This window comes from Phacochoerus africanus, chromosome X (genome assembly GCF_016906955.1).
Source record: "Phacochoerus africanus isolate WHEZ1 chromosome X, ROS_Pafr_v1, whole genome shotgun sequence".
NCBI classification, from domain to species: Eukaryota; Metazoa; Chordata; class Mammalia; order Artiodactyla; family Suidae; genus Phacochoerus; species Phacochoerus africanus.
Genome location: NC_062560.1, coordinates 73,600,344 through 73,622,874, shown reverse-complemented (window position 1 = coordinate 73,622,874; position 22,531 = coordinate 73,600,344). Strand labels below are relative to the sequence as shown.

At 34.0% G+C, this 22,531-nt stretch overlaps 1 protein-coding gene across 1 annotated transcript in view; it reads right to left on the bottom strand.

Moving 5' to 3' along the window:
* The window catches only part of DACH2 (dachshund family transcription factor 2), a 560,533-nt gene that overhangs the window by 19,370 nt on the left and 518,632 nt on the right, over positions 1 to 22,531 (bottom strand). Inside the window, exons 8-9 of the mRNA XM_047764685.1 lie at positions 2,764 to 2,912; positions 2,491 to 2,638 (exon numbers count right to left, since the gene is read on the bottom strand). Coding sequence (XP_047620641.1) covers positions 2,491 to 2,638; positions 2,764 to 2,912 — 297 coding nt within the window. The remainder of the gene's footprint in view (positions 1 to 2,490; positions 2,639 to 2,763; positions 2,913 to 22,531) is intronic.

Below are 22,531 nucleotides of genomic sequence, written 5' to 3'. Positions count from 1 at the left end.
TAGATGGAATATTTAAGTGTGAAACATTGCACACACACACACATATATATATATATATAGCTACTATTTTTCTATAAACTTGGGGAGGCATTACTTTTTAACCATAATATTAATTTATCTTTTTTTCTTTTCAATCTTATGACTTGAGATAAAGCGTTCACCTTTTGTCATGAAAGGTTGGGTTACTGGTATGAGATATTTAAGGAATATCTTAAAATACCAATTAAAAAGGAATTTTAATTGATTATCCAGTCAACTATTTTAATAGATGATGATTCTGAGATTCATAGAGATAAAGCATAGTTTCTCTAAATCAATGAAGATAACAGAGTAGTTTCTTATTATATGTTAGTCATAAGGTATAAAATGTTAAAAACAGTGCTTAGCACACAGCAGACAGTTGATAAACATTAGCTAATAGCAGCAGCAGCAGTAGTAGTAATGATGGTATCAGCAGTGATGACATAATGACAATAATAGTAATGATGACAGTAAGAGTATTAGTAGTGATATTATTATTATATTATAATAATTGCTAAATTTATTAAATACAAATGCTTCACAATAAATTTGATAATAGCTACAATATTACATCTATTATGTCTAGGACTTTTTAAAAGACAAAAAGTGACACCGATTATAAAGATAGGCCTGAAGAATCTATAAGTTAGTAAACAGAAATAAGTATGAGTAGATCCCTAAAAGTTAAAGCCAATTTTACTATATGTAGTAGATTTTCATAAGCCAATTTGTGAATGTTATTATATTTAACATATAATTATTTGATACTTGGGCCCCCTAGGGTCCTGTTGGGTCTCATTAGTGTAATTTCCCTTCTTAAAGAAATGTGTTTTTTATGACTGCTAATACTAATAATACATATTGCACACATATTATCAGACATAAACTAATTTCTTCAAACTTTAAAAAGATAATTTAGCTTTTGTTTAGTAGTATTTAATGACTTTGGCAAGATAAGAGAGGTTTAATTATTTTTAAATGAAATGATTTAATTTCCATTTGAACCGGACTAGTGTTTCCTAGGGGCTAAGGAAAATATACAGTAAAATTTCAATGTCTTGATACAAATTTCAAAATATAATGTGGTATTTTGGAATAGTACAGAGTTAGTGAATTTCACTCAACTGGAGTCATTCCTCCTTGTTTAGGGAGGCATTATCCAGGTTTTGAATTTTCTCTCCCTTTCTTTGCCTCTCCTTGTTACTTAAATTTTTCTGCTTAACTTTTGCTTTGTGATCCTTCTATAGGAGAGCAAGCAGAGAAAGGAAAGAAGCTGAAATTCACAATAGTCATTTTTGCTGCTGTTAAGTATTTTACGGTAAATGTAAGAAAGAGGTAGAAATTATTGGCTAAAGTTTTGAATTTTCCCAGGTTTTGATATGAACTAGCATTGTTATCCATGTCTGTAGATTGTCAAATGTCTACCCATTGTTGGAATGTTAACTCTATTTGTGAACAATATTTCTCCATTCTCTCCCTTTTATCTCCATTCCTACTCATGCTACCTTATTTCAGTCTTCATCACCACTGCTTAGATAAGGGCAGTCTCTTTTTACATAGTTTCCTTGTTTCTAGTCTTAGTCTAAGACCACCCTAATCTATTCTCCACACCAGAGAGGTCTATATGATTGAAATCAGACCAGATCATTTCCCTGCTTATCTTTTAATACTTCCCATAACCTACAGGACAAAGTCCAAGCTAATCTTTTACGTGGTTAAAAATGCCCTTCACATCTTAGCCTCTACTTGTTTTCTGCATCTCCCAACATTCATTTCAGAAAACTCAAAGCCACAGTAATAACAAAGTTGTATATAGTTGCCCATATTTGGGGCTTCTTGCTCATTAATACCTCTGTCTAGAATGACCAAATAACTCAGGCACTTTCATGCTCTTTCTTGGTTTATTGATTCTTCAAGACTCAGGTTCAGGTGTCAGCATCAGAAAGCATTTCTCAACGATCAACATCCCCACACTGCCAAACTGAACTAACTACCCCTTCTCTATATAAACATATATAATGTGTGTCATTGCTCTTGCCACGTTGTCTTGAAATTAGCTGGCTTGGTTGTGCTAGTCCTTTGAAATGTAAATCTTTCAAAGACAGGGACTGAGTTTTATTTATCTTCTAACCCCAGCATTGTTCTTGGTAAAGAGTAAGCATTTCATATACAAGGAATTGTTAGATTGTATATATGTGTATATCTCCAGATGCATTTTAGGAAACTGTGAGAGAACTATGAATATTCATGTTTCTAAATCTGAAGTATAGATTTTGTTCATTTATTCAATTACTAAGAGAAATAGTGTAAACATTTTACCTGGTAGATTGCACACAGTATTTGATTCTTAGCTTGCTGGCCGTTTATTTTCAGCAGTTTCAGACTATCTCTGAGAATACTTCTATTACTACTGAAAATACTCCAACAGAATATTAATTTATTCACTTATACTAAACTTGTTAAACTTACTTCTGCTTTGAAGCTCAACTGAGAGTTGTCTTTCAAGGTTTTCTCTAATCTCTCTCTCTCTATAGAGCTCCATTTTCAGTTCCTTTTTTTCTTGTTGAATCTGCTTCTCCTGGATGCGAGCATTATCCAAAGCCACTTTCAGTAGACCCTGTCAAAAGACAGCAAATAACATGCAGTTCATCTTATCTGTTTTAATTTCTCAAATATAAAATAATTTATGTAGGTGCTAATGTCTTGTATTACATTTATTTTGTTTATAGAAATATTGTTGACCTGAATGTTGGTCAACAGAGTCTCCACAGAGGACAGACTATCAGCAAAAATGAATGGTCCAGGGAATCCAGGAGGCAATGCCTGCCCAGGAGTCAGTTGGATCTTGTCCAAGGGCGATTTCATCATTGGAATTTGAACGGGATCCTCTTCTGAAAAAAACAAAATTAATGTCAGAAGGTTTACAAACTAACAGTTCAAAATTTTCACTGTGTTTCCTTCATCTCAAATGGCATCTATAGATACTTTTTTTCTAAAACTAGATGATGGAAAACTCATAATTGGAAGCCAGTCATATCTATTTCCTAGCTGCCTCTAATTTCTCAAAATAAATGTTTAAGAATCAGTTACAGTGAAATATTTACTGTTCAAGAGGTATAAAATCTAGAGAAAAAAATTTGATTTATTTATTATTACATATAAATTAAATAATCAGATCACTTCATGATAAAGCATACACTGCATTTTAATTTTTTCTCTTTAAATATGTCATCTCCATTTTTAATACCTTTATTGAAGTATAATAACATAAAATAAAATTAATTAACCTATTTTAATTGTATGCTTCACTGATTTTTAGTAAATTTACAAAATTGTGTAACCAAAAAAATCTATTTTAGAACATTTTAAGCACCCCCAAAATATGCCTCATGCCCATTTATGATTAATCTCCTTTCCCAATCCGAGCCCCTAGCAACCACTAGTCTACTTTCTGTCTCTACAGGATTGCTTTTAACATAAATAAAGTCATACAGTAAGTGGTCTTTTGTGTCTGTGTTCTTTCACTTAGCATAATGTTTTTGAGGTTCATCCATGTTGTGGAATGTATCAGTGGTTTCCTCCTTTTATTGCTGAAAAGTTTTCCATTGCATGGATATATGGCTTTATGTTTAATCATTCATAGTTTGGCATCTGGATTGTTTCCGGTGTTACCTTCTATTTTGAAGAATATTTCTCATGAAAAAAAAATCACCTATGGTGTAAAACCTTAAAGTATATCTTTTTTCCCCTTTTATTTTTATATTAACTTCTCCCAAACACTCATTACTTTTATGAGATTCCCCCTTAGCTTCAGTTGAGAAGATAGCAACAGAATTTTCATCTAATAAGATATTTCAGATTTGTTTTACACAGATATATCTAATTATAAAAGGAATCTCCTCTTATTTTGAGGCACTAACTACTTAGCTCTCTATTTGAATTGTGGTTGAAAATCTTTTCTGTGAGATGTATGAACTAGATAACAAAGTCTCCTCTACAATTAAGAATTGGGGCTTTTTTTACATATGTAAAAATAAACTGCTACAAACAGGTAATCTTGGAATGTAGGCAAACAAACCCTGGCATTCTTAAATGGCTCCAACAGCAATGTACAGTGAGTCGAATCATAACACCTCAAATGAAATTACTCTACTCACCACAGTCTCTTTATTTCAGTAACTGAGCACAAGCAAAGTTTGAACATATGTATTTCTCTGGTTATAAAAATATTTGGTGAACCCATATATTTTGAGACTCATTCAAGAAGAAAATTAGGCTTGAATCTAGAGCTAAACAATTTTCGCATGGTTTGAAAACAAAAATCTAGGTATTGGTTTTGGTCCTTGTTGGGATAGGAATACGGATTTGTCATACAGTTAGACCTCACTTATCAACTGCAAGCAGCCTATATATGTAGTGTGCAGAGTCTTGAACCCCATTAATTTCATAGTCATCATAGTTTGCTGTGGGATTTATGTGGGAGGCTATGGCATACTATTGCAGGAACTTCTGTGTGAGATTACTTCATGGTTTAGCATTATCTCTGAATAAAATGCTCTTGATATAGATTACCTTTACAATTTCTAATTTTCCAAAACCTATAGGGATAAAAAATGTGAACAATTATTTTAGAGAATCAACAGTTTTACTTTATTTGAATCCAAAATGCTATAGAGTATTTGTTTATTGGTCCTAAAGAATTCAAAAGTATGCATAAAATAACAATTTTCCTATAGCACAGGAAACTATAATGAACGTACTCCTAGGAATTGTTTTATAGTAAAACTGAAAAATAATATTTGTACCATAAATGTCTGATGCATGTGTTTTATACAACTTTCTTATCGTAAAACTAACCCTAATCTCTTACAGAACATGTCATCTTTCCTTACTTCTTTTCTTCCTTGCAGGTAGTGGTTTTGGAAGAGGCAAAGTATTCCAGAGGGAATGATAACAAAGTCTGGGATCTAGTTCAACTACAAGGTTTGAACATTGGAAATATCTCATTAAAAATTTAAATTCTACAATACAGCTTAGGCAGGAAATTTAATGTTTCTAAGGTTTATTTTTCAACAGCCAACCAAGCAATATTCTGCTTTATTTGTGTGGTCTTAAATCTGTATTTAGCTAGTATTTTGTCTTCTGCACATGTGGAGAAATAAAATGACTTCATAATGATCCATCAATATTAATAATAATTGGAGAGGTTCTATACCTTCATACCGATGTTTAAAATCTTAAAGTATGAATTTATGTAGCCTGGAAGATCTATTTTTACAAAATGAATTGCTAAAAAGTTAGAACATTGACTTCCTGCTGATTCAGAAATAATATAATATTTCCCCTGAAAAAAATATTTTACATGAGGGGGAGAGTTCTTAAAATTATGGATTATTTGTCATGTGTCACTCTATACACATGTAATCTCAGTGGTCAGACTCTAAGGGGTATTCTACAAACAAAATACCTGAAAAGGAAAGCAATACATTTAGTATGCATAAAACAAAATTAGAACTCCTTTAAAATAATCAAAGCCTTCTATTTGGAGATGAATGAAATGCCATTAAATTGGCTGAAAGGAAAATTACTATTGACTATGAAGACAGGTTGCATGGTCTATGGTTTGTAATGTTGCTGTACAGTAGATTGAAGTTTCAAAATAGTATTACTCTTCTTTAAAGAGATAGACAGAGCTGAATTAAGTGCTGCTTGCCGCAGTGAGGATCAAATGCAAAAAGAATCATATTTCATCAGACCTAGTCAACACCAGGAAAATAAATAGAAATATAAGAGGTATGCAGGCAATGATTCATTTTGATAATCTGTCCCAAGAGAGACACATAGAGACAGCACACAGATCTAAGCTTCTACCAAAAGACAAATAGGACACAGAGGGTGGGAATTGGTATGACAGTGTAGCAGAGGTCACATCGATTTTCAGCAGCAGTTTTCACACAGATGAGATAACCCTGGACTCTATTTGGCCCATTGTTCATATCCTATCTGTCCCACAGCAATAAATTTCCTAGTCCTGGAAAAGAGTAGTAAAGAAGAAGGATTCTACTTATGACTTCATATGATTAAGTTTCCGTGCAAACCAAACATGCTTTTCCAGACCAAGGTCACACTGCATGTTAAGGTCCATAATAGCCAACAACTAGTCAACGTGTATTATGTTTTGGTGCATATGAGTGGGAACTGTCAAACCATTCATCATTTTTTTTTCGGATTTAAATCACATGCTACAAAAATGAATGATAAATGCATTAGAAATCCATTTCAATCTTGTTATAGCTTTTCACATCTGAATGGTATCTACATTTTCCTTAGAATTTGAATAGATGCACTGTTATATAGGAATTTATTAGGTAAGCTTGAGAGATTCTAATTAGCAATGAAATTAAATATGGGCAAGTACTAGAAATATAGATTGTTAGTGAAATGAGTATTCTTTTGTAATCCAGGGAGAAGGGGTTTCTATTGAGCATTTTGATTTAAAAGGCTAGTGTTAAAATGTATATATTAAAATCTTTATCAACACATATGATGCAATAGTACAAACTAAAATATAAAGATAGGACAACTGCTATCTTCCTGAGGCTATGAGCAGCTTCTTAATGTATTGAAGCAAAGTGGAGACTGCTTTTATTGAACATGTTTGTTAAATATGCCATACTTGTAACAGCACTGGAAATCCATTTAGAGAACAAGCTTTTAATTTTAATTTCTTACTTAGGGCTCAGATGAATAGATGTGAAAGCTGACAGGAACTTTATTTGTAGAAAAAAGATAAACATACGGTAAATGCTCAGGATGGAAAAGTACTCAAAAATTAAAGTCAAGGATGCTAGAGACTTTCTATATGACTCTCATGTTTATTTTCCCACTTTTTCATAGGGTTAAGTGTTTCCTTTTTCCTCTGGGCTTTGAAGATTATGATACAGGAATAGAAGCTGCACACATCTGACACACTCAGTAGTGGAAAAATGCAACCACACACCAGGTCATTAGTTTTCATTCTTTAACAATTAAGTTATATTTAATTATTTGATTTGAGAGCTTTTTCCTAAATAGAGCAGGCCCAAGGGACTCTCTTTTGTTGGTGTCATTAGTATTGCACTCAGCACAAACAAGACACCTGCTTCCCTCTTTCAAAATGAGGAACAATAACAACAAAATGACCAACTGCTGTGTAATTTGACCCGCATGAATATGAGGAAGTGTTCACAGACTGAGTTGAACAATGACTCAAGTGTCGCTATCATCAAATTTGGAAAAAGAAAATCTTGATCCTTAAATAGTTACATTTCTTTAGGGAAACAAGAAAGAAAGAAAGAAAGAAAGAAAGAAAGAAAGAAAGAAAGAAAGAAAGAAAGAAAGAAAGAAAGAAAGAAAGAAAGAAAGAAAGAAAGGAAGGAAGGAAGGAAGGAAGGAAGGAAGGAAGGAAGGAAGGAAGGAAGGAAGGAAGGAAGAAAGAAAGAAAGAAAGAAAGAAAGAAAGAAAGAAAGAAAGAAAGAAGAAAGAAAGAAAGAAAAGGTAGGCTGATAAAAGAAAACAGAAATCTAGTAGCAAAAGAGTGAGGGTGACCAGCCTGAGAAAGTGAGAAAGAATGCTAAAGCCAATTATGGCCTGTTTTGTTCTTGATCCTTAGATTAGAAACTGGGCAAACAGGATCCTTTATAAGCTATGAATTAGAAAGAAATCATCTTTCAGGTGAAATAATATGCTGATAACCAATATTACATCCAGTGAAGGGTTTGGAAGAACTATGATACCCAGCTCCTGTCATTTAAGAAGCTGACACATTCTTTTGGAAAAAAGTCAACAAGTTACAGAAGTGTACAATTATGTTTAAAAGCATGTGACATAGATTGTTAGGTGCTTCTAGGAGTTCAAAGGAGAGATCATTGTGGTCTAGAGTATGCACTCAAACTAATCTCTTCACTCTCTAGTTGAAAAGTGTTCCCACTGTCCTTAGAATAAAGTCCCATGGAACTTCTCCAGGATATTAGGTGTGTCAAAAAGAAAAGGTTCCTTGCTTAAACTTGTGTTGAAAAAATTGAGCTAAACCCTGTTAAACAGTTTTCCTTAAAGCAAAGGTTGCCAGATAAATAACAGGGCAGGATGCCCAGTGAAATCTGAATCTCAGATAAACAGCAAACACATTTTTTTTTTTTTTGACTGCATTCAGGCTAGTGACTGAATCTGAGCTGCAACTGTGACCTACACTGCAGCTGCTGCAATGCTGGATCCTTAACCCTCTTTGCCACTGCAGGAACTCCAGAAGTGTTTTATTTTACTTTATTTGGCTGCACCCATGGCATTTGGAAATTCCCAGGCAAGGGATCAAATCTGTGCCACAGCAGTGATGACGCTGGATCCTTAACCTACTGAACCACAAGGGAACTCTAGCAAACAATTTTTATTTTGTCATTTTAGGACCACACTTGTGGCATATGGAAGTTCCCAGGTTAGGGGTTGAAATGGAACTGCAGCTGCCAGCCTACACCACAGCCACAGCAACACCAGATCTGAGCTGCCCATCTGCGACCTACGCCACAGCACACAGCAACAGCTAGATCCTTAACCCACTGAGCAAGGCCAGAGATCGAACCTATGTCCTCATGCATACTAGTGGTGTTTGTTACCCTGAGTCACAATGGGAAATCTGCAAACAAAGTTTTTAACATAAGTATGCTGAAACATTTTATGGGACATCCTTATACTAAATATGATTTGCTATTTATCTGAAATTCAAGTTTCACTGGGAATACTTCTTTCTTTTTTTACTTTCTAAATCTCTTAAAGCAGAACATTGCAGAGTCTTTAAAATGCTAATTATAAATATTAACATATAATTTAGATAGCTGAGAGCCTGACTATCTAAGTTTGCAATCCTGCTCTTTGATTTACTAGCCCCAGGGAAAAGTTCCTTTATCTTTCTGTGCCTCAATTTATTGGTCTGTAAAGTTAGGATAATAATAATAATACCTATCTTATAGAGTTGTTATAAACATTGATGAGATAATATTTGTAAAGTCTGTAGAACAATGTCTGACTCAAAGTAAAAGCAATATGTTTGTTAAATAAATTAAATATTAATTGAAAAATCCCAGGAGATGAGAATACAATAACATATTTGACCACCTAAGCATCCACTAACACCACATGAAATGACATGTTTGGAAAAATCCTCTTCTAGGTAATAATTTGATGAGACTGGCTTTACCCTAAATTAGGCCAGTGTTACATTCTCAGTTATCAAAGGCCTGAGGAGATTTCTTAAGTCAAAGCCAGTTGTTCTGAGCTGGGGGCTATTTTACTGCCCAGAAGACACTTGGCAATGGCTGGAACATTTTTGACTATCAGAACCGAGGAGTTGGAGGTGTGTGCTACTGGCATCTAATGGTAGAGGCCAGGGATGCCCTGCCCCCCTGCCTCCAACCCCACCAAAGAATTATCTGCCCCAAATCTCAATAATGGATGGGAACTACTCTTCCAAAATTATATAGGAAAATCTCAATGAACAGACAGTTAACTAGATCTCCATTTCTGTGCTAAACTTCTAATAGAGAGTTTAATTTATTTAATACAACAATAAGGACAAATCAATTATTTAGAACACAATACTTTACAAGGTATGTTTTAGGGTTTTTATGCATTTTATTTCAATTTCCTGACTTCAGTTCTTTGCTCAAATGTCACCTTATTAGTGAAACTGTAAACAAGCAGGACCCTATGGGGCATTCTCTGGGGCAGGCCCTTCCCCCATATCCTCTGCTTTAGCTCCTCTCCGAAGTACCTAGATAACAGTATCTGATGCACATTTCCTGAGTTGTGTCACAAATGTGAAAATCTCCCCCACCACTAAATAAAAGATGGTAACTAAGTGATGACCATGAGTACATAGGAGCCTAATGATTGGTAACGTTAACCCCTGTAACATCATCCTGTTACCTCATCACGAACTGATCAGAGAACTCTGCACTGGCAAATCACTTACCCTGTACCCACCCTCCCTTACTTGGCTTTTAAAAATGCTTTACAATTTGGTTTCGAGGGAGTTCTTGCTTTTGGGGGCGCAAGAGGCACCAGTCTCTTTGCTGGCCCTGCAATAAAACTTTCTTGCTCCAAACCCTTTTGTTTCAGTTTCTTGGGCCTCACTGTGCATCCTGCACACGAACTTATGACAACAAAACCTATACCAAATATCCTGTTTAATTTTGAAGTCTGTACCACTATTTCCACCCCTAACGTGTTTTTTCCTTATGAAGTTTATCACCATTTAATATATAGTACAACTTATTTATTTCCTATTTTTGTTATCTGTTTCATTTTACTACAGTATACTCTCCATTGAGACTGGGGGCCTTTTCTTGTTTTTTTTTTTTTTTTAAATATTTCCCATTGCTGTCTCCCAGGTATTTAGATTGGTAACTATCCTGGGTCTACAACACCTGTAATGATTTTAGATACTTGGACTAAGAATCTTAAGGCTTGAGGTAAGATTTCTTATCATCAGGTTGATTCCATTTTTTTTTATTCCAAAGAAAAAATTGAACAATTATTATAAAGATTTTTTAAAGTATGTGGTGAAAGGAAGAAAGAGGGGATGAAGGTAAAGATTTTCTTGTTAACTCTCAATAAAATAAATGATTACTATAGTCCACAGATATGATGATAAACTAAAATTTTATAATTTTGAAAAATAGTTGATAAAGTTATCAAAGCATGCCTTCTGTGTATTTATTGAACCTGTCTGCATATCATAGCCCTTTGAGGACTGAAAATAGTTAAAGTATAAATCTTTCTGGCCCACACACATATTTTCCTATCATCTTGAGGTGATGTATTATCACATCAAGCATAGAGCAAACTTCACCGATTTTTTAAAAAGTACATCTATATATTCTAGAGCTTAGAAACAGAAAAAGGCTGAGGACACATGAGAGAAAGAATTTTCATATAGAGACTAGAATTTGATCTAAAAAATGCAAGGCAGACACAATTTCTAATATAAATAATCAAATAGCACCAGAGGCATGTATGAGTCCCTTCTCCAAGAAAACAAGCTTAGCTACCTCTGTGAAAAAGGCTGTAGAGGGGAGAACACCAAATGAGTGGAGAGTAAATATGTAAAAGCCTGCATTAGAAACTGGAAAACAGGAGGCAGGAGTGAACATAGAGGTAAGGTGGGAAGGAAGCTGATGTTTTAGAGATGTGTTTAAGAAAAATGGGAGAGAGGGCACACATTTCCATCAGTCAGATGACCCTTTCCAGGTGATGTTTCCTTACCCTGGCTTATCTGTAAAATGGCCTCAGGGTTCTAATATGACCCTGTTTTTACCTTTACTAGGGGTTCAGTCATCTAGCTGACCGCAGAGGCTATGAAGCAGATTTTTCATTTTGCTTCCCTGGCGAGAAATGTGCAATCCTTTCCATCAACGAGGGAAGAAAACTCTCTTCTTAATCTGGCACAAATCAGGAAGAGAAATTTACTGCTCTGACTTGGTAATTCAGGTACTAACTTTAAAATTACTGTTTTTGTTGTTTTTTTTACATAGTTAACATATATCTGAGTAGAGAGGATCTGTGGAAGGTACAAGGGAGCAAGTTATTAATCCAACACTTTAACATCAGTCATTTTTAAATATTATCACGCATCAGAATATCCTGAAGGTCTTCGTATTTTAAAAAAAATTATTGAAGTATAGTTGATTTACAATGTTGTGTTAATTCCTGCTGTACAGCAAAGTGATTCAGTTATACATATACATGCATCTATTCACATATAGGTTATCATATAATATTGAGTAGATTTCCCTATGCTATACAGCCAGTCCCCATTGACCACCCATTCCATATAAAATAGTGTTCACATGCTAATCCCAAGTTCCAAATCCATCCTTCTCCCCTATCTTTCCCCTTTGATAACCATAAGTTTGTTTTCAGTTTGTGAGTCTGTTTCTGTTCTATAAATAAGTTCCTTTGTATTGTTTTTTAGATAACACATATGAGTGATATATGTCTTTCTCTGTCTGGCTTACTTCACTTAGTATGATAGTCTCTAGGTACATTCAAGTTGATGCAAATGGCATTATTTCATTCTTTTATGGATGAGTAATATTCCATTGTATATATTTACCACATCTTCTTTATCTAATCCTCTGTCAGTGTACATTTACGTTGTTTCCATGTCTTAGGTACTGTAAATAGTCCTGCAATGAACATTGGGGTGCATGTATCTTCTCAAATTATGGTTTTCTCTGGATATGTGCCCAGGAATGGGATTGCTGGATCATATGTTAGTTCTAGTTTTAGTTTTTTGAGGAACCTCCATACGTTTTCCATAGTGGATTTTAAGCCCAGAAATAAACCCATACACCTATGGGCAATTAAACTTTGACAAAGGAGGCAGGAATATTCAATGGAGAAAAGACTCTTCAATAAGTCTTCGAAGGTCTCTTTGATAAGTGGTGCTGGGGAAACTGGACAGCTACATGTAAAAGAATGAAGTTAGAACACTTTCTAACACCATACACAAAAATACACTACAAAATAGATTAAATACTTAAATGTAAGACTGGATACTATAAAACTCTTAGAGGAAAACATAGCAGAACAATCTTTGACATAAATCATAACAATATCTTTCTGGATCAACCTTCTAGAGTTATGAAAATAAAAAACCAATATAAATAAATGGGACCTAATTAAACTTAAAAGCTTTTGCACAGCAAAGGAAATTATAAACAAAATGAAAAGATAACCCACAGAATGGGAGAAAATATTTCTAAACGAAGTGACCAACAAGGGATTAATTTTTAAAATACACAAAAATCTCATGAAGCTCAACATCAAAAAAATAAACAACCCTATCAAAAAATGGGCAAAAGATCTAAATAGTTCTCCAAAGAAGACATACTAATGACCAAAAAGAACATGAAAAGATGCTCAACAATTGCTAATTGTTAGAGAAAGGGAAATCAAAACACAACAAATTATCACCTCATACCAATCCAGATTGGTCATCATCAGAAAGTCTACAAACAATAATTGTTGGAGAGGGTGTGGAGAAAAGGAACCCTACTACACTGTTGGTGGTACCATCTTGAAGGTCTTTTAAAAAATGTTTCTGGAGTTCTCGTCGTGGAGTAGCTAGGAAATGAATCCGACTAGGAACCATGAGGTTGTGGGTTCGATCCCTGGCCTTGCTCAGTAGATTGAAGATCTGGCATTGCTGTGAGCTGTGTTGTAGGTCACAGATGGGGCTCAGATCTGGCATTGCTATAGCTGTGGTGTAGGTCAGCAGCTGTAGCTCTGACTAGACCCCTAGCTGGGAACCTACATTTGCTGCAGGTATGGCCCTAAAAAGGAAAAAATAAAAAAAAAAGTTCCTAATTCTGAAAGTTTCTGTTTCAGTAGGTCTAGGGTAGAGCCTGACAATAGGAATTCTTAAGTGCCTAGTTCATATTACTTGTGTGGAGATCAGTTTGAGAAATCACTGAGCTATATAAAGTCAATTTTGCTACATTTAAAGATTATTAATATTGTTTTCTCTTACAATATCTTTTAAAAATGGTTATCTTTACTGTTAAAGAGATTTCAAAGCAATACCTAATTTTAAGTGTGTATTTTCACAGCTTCAAGAAATTGCATAAAATTAGAGATACATCAACTAGGCTGTTCTACAGACCTGGAGATTCTGAAAACAAATTTACATTGCAATGAAAAAATATATATAATGGAACCTATTTATAACAAAGAATCAGGAAATAAAACAGTAAAAAAAAAAAAAAAACCCTAAATCTATACAGGTAAAAGCAAAACACTTTTCCAAGAATGAATTTAGCATAAGCAATTGCTCAGTAAGGAAAACAGCTGTTCTATGGATTAATACTTGAGTACTAATTCATCATATCCATGAAAGATGGAAAGTTGATATTCTGGCAGGATTAATGTTAAAAATTAAAGATGATTTTAAATTAGAATGGCACTGTAATGGGAAACTTGGCAAGAACAGTCTATATAACAATTTATAATTTGTCACCTCCTGTAAACTCTGTAATGAGGAATATGTAGGTAATTATACAGGTTTGACATTTATATTGATATTCCCACTAATAACTCGGCAATTATACTTACTTATGTGCATATTCATATTTTTATGTTATCATAGCACCAATGATATAAAATAGAGAGAATTATTTATTCATTAGTTATCTCTCTCATCTCTCTCTCAGGCACACAAACATGCAATGTACACACAACATACATTGGTAAGAATACATATTGTTTTTTCTGCTTTAGCTAGGAAATAAAAAATTGAGGTACTGAGGCACCATATTTTAATAATAGAAAAAATTAAGGTTTTTCCTAATAGACAAGTCTTGAAATCATAATCACAACACTATTGTAAACCTAGCCAGTTCAAAATGATGCCTACCAATTAATTAAATACTTTACAAAACTGAAATTTCTTTAAAATACATTTTAATTATTGAACAAAGCACTGCAGCTTTCACATTTTTTCTTTCCTATGTAATGTAGGCATTAAGATCATCAAAACTGCTGCTTCTCTGAAAATCTGTAAAGTTTTATTGAAGAAGAAGACATCTATTAATAATGCTCAGTTCAACAATCTTCACCACACACAATACTATTTTTAGATGTTGTCTATTGCCATAAGAGCTTATACTACCTGGTAAACAAGTTTTTTTGGTAAAATGATAATAATAAAAAGTTCATAAGATACAGCTAAGAGGTCAGGGAAGGATAAAACAAATTTTGTGCAAATTAATGTGCCATTTTGTTTCATGTTTTAACATTGTCTTTTTCTTGTATTCATTTCTAGTTAGTTTGTATGGCTTGTTTCAGTTTTATTATCTTCTATTTCAACATTCATATCTAACTTGATGACTTATCAGAAACACTATTGAGTACTCTGTTGTGCCTCGTGTTGTGGTGTAAATTAAAATGAGTTCAAAGACTTGTAAATTGAAGAGTGTGGTGTGATTTCTTCTAGTAATGGTGTTAGGCAAATATATTTTGCCTGTATGACTAAAAGTAATAATTTCAAAGAAATCTCAATCAACTAAAAATTTTTACAAATCTATCATTCAGAGTAATTTCAATAGAAATTACTTTTTCTATTAATCATTAGATATCCCCATTTTCTTATTGTAACTCCTTTTCCCCCCTAAAATGTATGACTCTGCAATTCTACCTAAAATAAAATGAACATGACTGAATCTCTGTGTCATGAAATGTTATATCTCTAAACTTCAATGTCCCTATTTATAGAATAGGAAGAATTACCTCAGAGTGTTTATGTATGGCAGCACCTAGTACTATATATAGCATTACAGTAGACGCTTAGTAAAAATCTGAAGCTATGCTACTAGCCTTTTAGATACAGAATGTTAAAGAATCATGATTGATCTGAATGTCTACTGATGATCAGATTTTCCCATGATTTTTTTTCAGCGTTCGTAGCATATGGAAGTTCCTAGGCCAGGAATTGAACTCTTGCTACAACACTGACTTGAGCCATTGCAGTAACAATGCCAGATCCCTAACCTGCTGTGCCACAAGAGAACTCCTTGCCCATGAAATCTCTTTTTTAAAAAAATTTATTATGGTAAAGCAACTAAAGGATGTAGTTAATGTAATAAATGTTGAAAAAGGTTTTGTTTATCTAAATACCAGACAGAAAACAAACTTGCAATTTTGTAACTGAAATCTCTCAGATTAGTTCCAGGGTAGTTGGAAGACTGTAGGCTCACATTACTTGGGTCACATTTCTTCCCTTACATTTAATTGAGGCTATGTTTTTATTCCCATGAAGAATTGCAAGTTTAAGATAAGTGTGCTTTCTACTGGAAAAAAAAAAAAAAAGCCAGAAAAAATCTACTTTAAATTTTCTTGGCAAATTCAGCCTTATTTTATTAACACTGAAATTCCTTCAGCCACTATTTGTTACAAATATTTATGGATCCATATGGAATAGCAGATGTTGAAGCAGAGACACTGCAGACATTTTTCACTTTCACTAATAACTCAAGTACTTGAGGATTTTTTTTCATCTTCTATCATAAGACCTTTAGTTTGAATGAAGAATCTAAAATGTTCACTGAATTTTACTTTAGAATTATTATAAGATTTTTGTCTATGCTAAAACTAGATCTGTCAGATAAAACAGTGATGTTTTTAATAGCCTGCATATATATATATATATATATATATATATATATATATATATATAAAATACATGTATGTTTATTATATATATATATAAATCTTGAAACATAAGGGGAAAATTTGTTTGGGTGATCTAAATTATTATAACACTACACAAACTGATCAGAACTGCCAAGATGATTTCTCAGGTCCAAACTTTTAGTGAGAGTTTAGGTCGCTCAGATTTCCTCCTTTTTTTTTTTTTCTTATCTGATTCTAACCTTGTTTACACCCATATTCAATGATATTTCTTTAGTCAAAAAATTGTATTTTTAAGATAACTGTGCACAAAGCCCAACAAAAATTAACAATTAGTATTAAATGGAGTTCTCTAAAATTTTCTATTTCTATGCATGTTTAAATATTATGAATTCAGCCAGAGGAATTGTGGTGTGAATAAATGGAAATAAAGAAGAAATTAAGATTGAATATCTAATATCTGGCATTATTAATATCTTGTAATCAGACTTGAACATATCACCCAAACTTTCTATACTAAATTCTAATTCTATTAAATTGTTTTATTTTTATGATTCACTTATTTGGATAAAGGACTTTAAGAAGCAATAGTATAACACTTGATTCCAATGAAATTATGTTCATTTTAGTACCATATGTTAGCCATTTCTGCATTTGACCTGGACCTGTCTTCATATTTACTTTGGGTGACTTTAAGGAACATGGCTCCATCCTCTGAGCAGCTGTATTTATCCAGTTCCCTCAGAGATTGTCATTTTCCTAATCTGAAATGATCACTAGGGAAAATCACTTTGCTCACTGCCTCTGTGTCCACTGTCACCTCCTAGCCATTATTCAGTTTCCACCTGGCATTTTTCCACAAATATGGTGAAAATACCATATTTTTTACACAAAATTGAAATTGCTTTCTACTCTTGGTTACTGACAACAGATTACATCCTAGCTTCAGTTAAAACACTTATCAAATAGTGGAATATGCTATAGTTAGCCTGTGAGTCTCAAGAACAAAATGTATTAGTTTTTCTTTTCTTGGAGAATGTACTAATAACCTAAGTAACCATCTAATCTGACTTAACCATCTAATCTTAGCCTCTGAGATAATATGGTGTTTTATGAAAAATTTTCAGAGAGTAAAGGCAACACAATATGTTATTCAAGTTTGAACATTAATGTATATTTATTGCTTACAACATTCCATGAGATACTTTTTCTGTATGCTTATGTGTTGCCTTTCCCATTTGCCTGAAAAGTGGGCTCTACGGTTGGCAAAATTCTATTAATTGCACCTCACAGCTTTTTAAACTTTGTCAGCCCTTCTGAACATTTAAAGTATATAGAGGCTGCATTTTCAGGTCCAAGATAGTTATTTATTATTTAATTTTCAATTAAATAAAACATCTTATAAAGCATAATTCCGCTATTATGGCTATCCCTTCTTAGACATCTTAGATAACATGTCCCATGCCATCCACCAAGGCCAGAAAGTGTAAGATACACAGTGGTAGTATTTCCACAGATGTAAAGTATCCTTAATAAAATAGAGATATAAAACAGAAACAAATTACTCAGGTTTACTATAATAAATGAGTGGCCTTAAAACTGTATTACACGAATGATTCTGACATTCCCATTGGTGTGTTGTGTGTACCCTTTCAAAGCTGTATACTCTGTTGAAATGACATGGTCTTTTTGTAAATACTGTTTGTGTCCAAGTAGATATAATGCTTGTAGAGAACGTATCTAGGGATCTATAAAACTGGTAGAAAACATATTTTTCCATGGTATTTTAGTACTTTAAAAAACTCAATCGCAGGGAGAAATGTTTTGTTGTGAACATCTTAAAAGCCTTATAAAGGGAATGGCTATCCACACCACTTGTTTAAATAATTTTAAGAGGTAGACTACATTTGGCCCTCTCATATACCTCAGCTGAAACTCTCTAATTTCCTTGATTTTTCACAGGACTTGTTATTTAAAAAGATTTTAAGTGCAATGTGCAATGCAATCTGTATGCAAATATGATAATGAATAATCTGGCTGCCAATTTGCAATATTACATTTACCAAAATGAAGCCAAAAGTGCATTTTTCCTCAAAATAGCTTTTACTCATTCTGTACAAGGTATTGTTTGATGACTATAATTTAGCAAAAAAAAAAAAAGACATTTTATATACTCAATATGCTGTATATATATATATATATATATATATATATATATATATATATATACATGTTTGTGTAAGGTTGAAATGAGCCAAAGTAGGGGAAAATGACCCCTGCATTTTTAATGGAGCTGTAGTTTGAATTTAAATTAGAAGCGAAGAAAGTCAAATCCTAAATTAAGGATTTTTGGAGTTGAATTTGGGAATGTATGTTTTTGTTTTTTAATGCTTTTTAAAATTTTTAAGAAAATCTTAAGAATTATATAAAAATTAAATTCCTCACTATTATATGTTGCCCCTGTGCAGGCCTCATAAATTTCATTTCCATATTTGTGAAGAGAAACTAAGTGTTTGTGTGTGCATATGTGTGTTTGTTCTTTCCTATCATTCAAGATGAAGTAAAAGTAGGAAGAGATCAAGATGGTGCAGTAAGAGGATGTGGAGCTCACCTCCCCTCATGAACACATCACAAATACATCTACATGTTCTACAGTGGAACAATTCTTGCTGAAATCTAATTGGAAACTGAAAGAAGGACACTTGTACAATCAAGGCTGAAAAAAGATACAAATACAATAAGGTAGGAAAGGAAGAGAAATAATCAGGCTGGAACCTGTGCTCCAGGGAGGGGATTCAGAAAGGGAGATTACGCAGGTGGATATTCTCCCTGGGGAGCAAATGCTTCATACAACATATTGGGTATCTCAATCTTTGCTACACAGGAAAGAAAAGTCCCCTCAGCTGGTTGGAGAGCCAGTCCTGGTGGGACAAGCAAGAAGGTTGTGGGAAGTTTGGACTCTGCTTATGAGGAGCACATGCACATAGACTTGCTCCTGAAGTTGGGTAGAGAGGATAGACTAAAACTGCTCAAGTAACTAACTGGTTTCCCATGACTGCATTGGTATGTGCCCCATGCTGAGCGAAGAGAGCTTCAGCCCTGCTTACTTCAGGTTGCAGCTCCACACTGGAGCAAAGGTTGCCTGACCAAGGAAAGAGCTCAGCCATGAGACACAGAAATGGCTCAGATCTAAAGCAATGTCTGATCAGGGTGAGAGCAGCCATTACTGGCACTTATGAAGGGAATATATCAGAAGTGGCCCTGACATCTGTTTGTGCCTGAACTACCATAGTCAATGCCCTGACACATGTTGAGAGCTCACATGGACACTGCTTGCCACGGAGTGTAGTTCCACACCAGAGTAGAGGCAGCAGAGGCCAAAAGGAGAGACTGGCTGTGGGGAACAAAGGAAACTGAGACCCCAAATGGCATCTAGGGTGGTGGGACAGGCTTTGCTGATGGTTACATAGGCAATGCATCAGAAATAGCCCATGTCCCATGAGAGGCAAACAGCCTACATGAAACTTTATTGCTCACTACTGCTCCCCTTACTAGCAAGGGTGCTGGGATGAGAGTGGAGAGAACATACACTTAAAGGAAACAGAGCCAGCTCAGACATGAACCCCAGGGCTCCTGATCCAATAACTCCAAACCTGACTGTATTCATGATAGGGCAGTGACAGCCACTAAGTAAAGAGGAAGCCTCAGGTGATATTTGGCTCTGGCTTCATCTCTAATCTCAACCTCGTACCAAGAGGACAGCTGCCAACATACACTGGGAAAAGTCATAAACTATGTTCACATCATATCTAGCTCTCCCACCAAAGCCACTGGGCACACAGAATGCACAGGGATGCTCCCACATAAGGACACCCCTTCAAGACCTCATTATGTAACCATTTCATTTAATTTTAGAGAGACAGAGAAAGTTAAGAAAAATGAGATGATAGAGGATTTGGTTTCAACTGAAGGAGCAACAACAAAAAGACCCGGAAGAAACAAATAATGAAACAAATAAACAATTTACCAGATAAATAATCCATGGCATTAGTAATAAGAACACTAATTGAATTAGGGAAAAGAATGGATTAACACAGTAAAGATTTTAATAAGAAACTAGAAGATTGAAAAAAAAGGTTAAAATGAGAACAGTATAAGAAGACTTGGAATACATCAAGCGCACCAATGTTCTGACCCCCCTGAAGGAAAAGAGAGAGAGAAGGGAAAATATGTTGAAAATGTATTTGATAAAATTATGGCTGAAAATTTCACAAACCTGAAGAAAGAAAGAGATATCCAACTATAGGAAACACAGGAATTTCCAAACAAGATGAATGCAAACAGACCCATATCACAATTAAAATGGCAAAAGTGAAAGAGAGAATTCTAAATGCAGCAAGAGAAACAAGGAGTCACATGCAAGGGAACACTCATCGGGATATCAGCTTATTTCTTTTGTAGAAAATTTGCAAGGAAGTGATATATTCAAAGTATTGAAAGGGTAAACCCTGCAACCTATAATACTCTACCCAGGGAGATATTCATTTAGGATAAAAGAAGATATAATGAACTTCTCAGACAAGCAAAAACTACAAGAATTAATCAACACTAAACCTCCCATAAAATAAATGAAAAAGGGTCTTCTCTAAAAAATAAGGGAAAGGCTATAACAAAATGTCAAATTCCATAGGAAAGAAAAAAATCCCACTACAAAAAGGCAAATATAAGGTAAAAGTTAAGAACAACCATTTAAATAAGTTGTATGAATATTAAAAGAAAAAATTGTAAAAATCAACTATGACTATAATAATCAGTAAAGGGAAAAACAGGAAGATGTAAAATATGATATTGGAACACAAAATGGGACGAGAAGTAAACATTTTTGATGTTTATATTGTTTGAACTTAAAGGATTATTTGTTTAAAATGAGTAGATATAGTTATAGGTCAACATAAATGAACCCCATGCTACCCACATAAATACACAAAATATATGGGAAAAAGGGGAATACCAGGATGTCACTAAAGAAAAATCATCAAAACACAAGGGAAGAACCAAAATAGCAAGAACAGAGAAGAACTAGAAAAACAATGGGCCAAAAGGTAATAAAATGGCAATAAATACATACCTATCAATAATTACTTTAAATGTCAATGATTAAAACAAAAAACATAGTATTGCCAATTGGATATATAAAAGACCCATTTCTATGCTGCTTCAAAGAGACTCACTTAGAGCTAAAGACACACAGGTTAAAAGATATTTCATGGAAATGAAAAAAAAAAACAGGGGTAGTGATACTCATATCAGAGAAAATGAACTTTAAAATAAAGTCTCCAATACAAGACAAAGAAGAACATTACATAACGATAAAGAAACCAATACAGAAAGAGGATATTAAACCTATTAATATATATGCACCTGATATAGAAGCACCTCAATATATAAGGCAATTGCTAACAACCTTAAAAGGAGAAATTGACAATAACACAATAATAGCTGGGGACTTTAACATCCCACTTACAGCAATGGACAGATCATCCAGACAGAAAATCAACAAGGAAGCACAGGCCTTAAATGATGCATTAGACCAGATGGACCTAATAGATATTTATAGAACATTCCATCCAAAAGCAGCAGCATACACATTATTCTCAGGTGCACATGGAACATTCTCTAGGATGGATCACATTCTTGGCCACAAATTAAGCCTCAGTAATTTAAGAAAACTGAAATCATATCAAGCATCTTTTCCAACCACAGTGCTATACAATTGGAAATCAAAAACAAGAAGAAAACTATAGAAAATACAAACACACAGAGACTAAAGAACATGCTACTAAACAACAATGGATCACTGAAGAAATCAAAGAAGAAATTAAAAAAAAAATATCTAGAAGCAAATGACGACAAAGACAGAGCACTCCAAAACCTATGGGATGCAGCAGAAGCAGTTCTAAGAGGGAAGTTTACAGCAATTCAAGCCTACTTGAGGAAACAAGAAAAAGCTCAAATAAACATCCCAACTTTACACCTAAAGCAACTAGATAAGGAAGAACAAAGTCCAGAATTAGAAGGAAAGAAATCATAAAGAACAGAGAAGAAATAAATAAAATAGAAATGAAGAAAAGCATAGAAGAGAGAGGACAAGATGGCGGAGGAGTAGGGGGACACGCTCGCCCTCTCCCACAAACACAACAAAAAAAAGCACATCTACAGAATAAATGACTCACACAGAACAGCAACCAATCGCTGGCAGAGGAACCTAAACTCCAATAACGGCAAGAAGTTC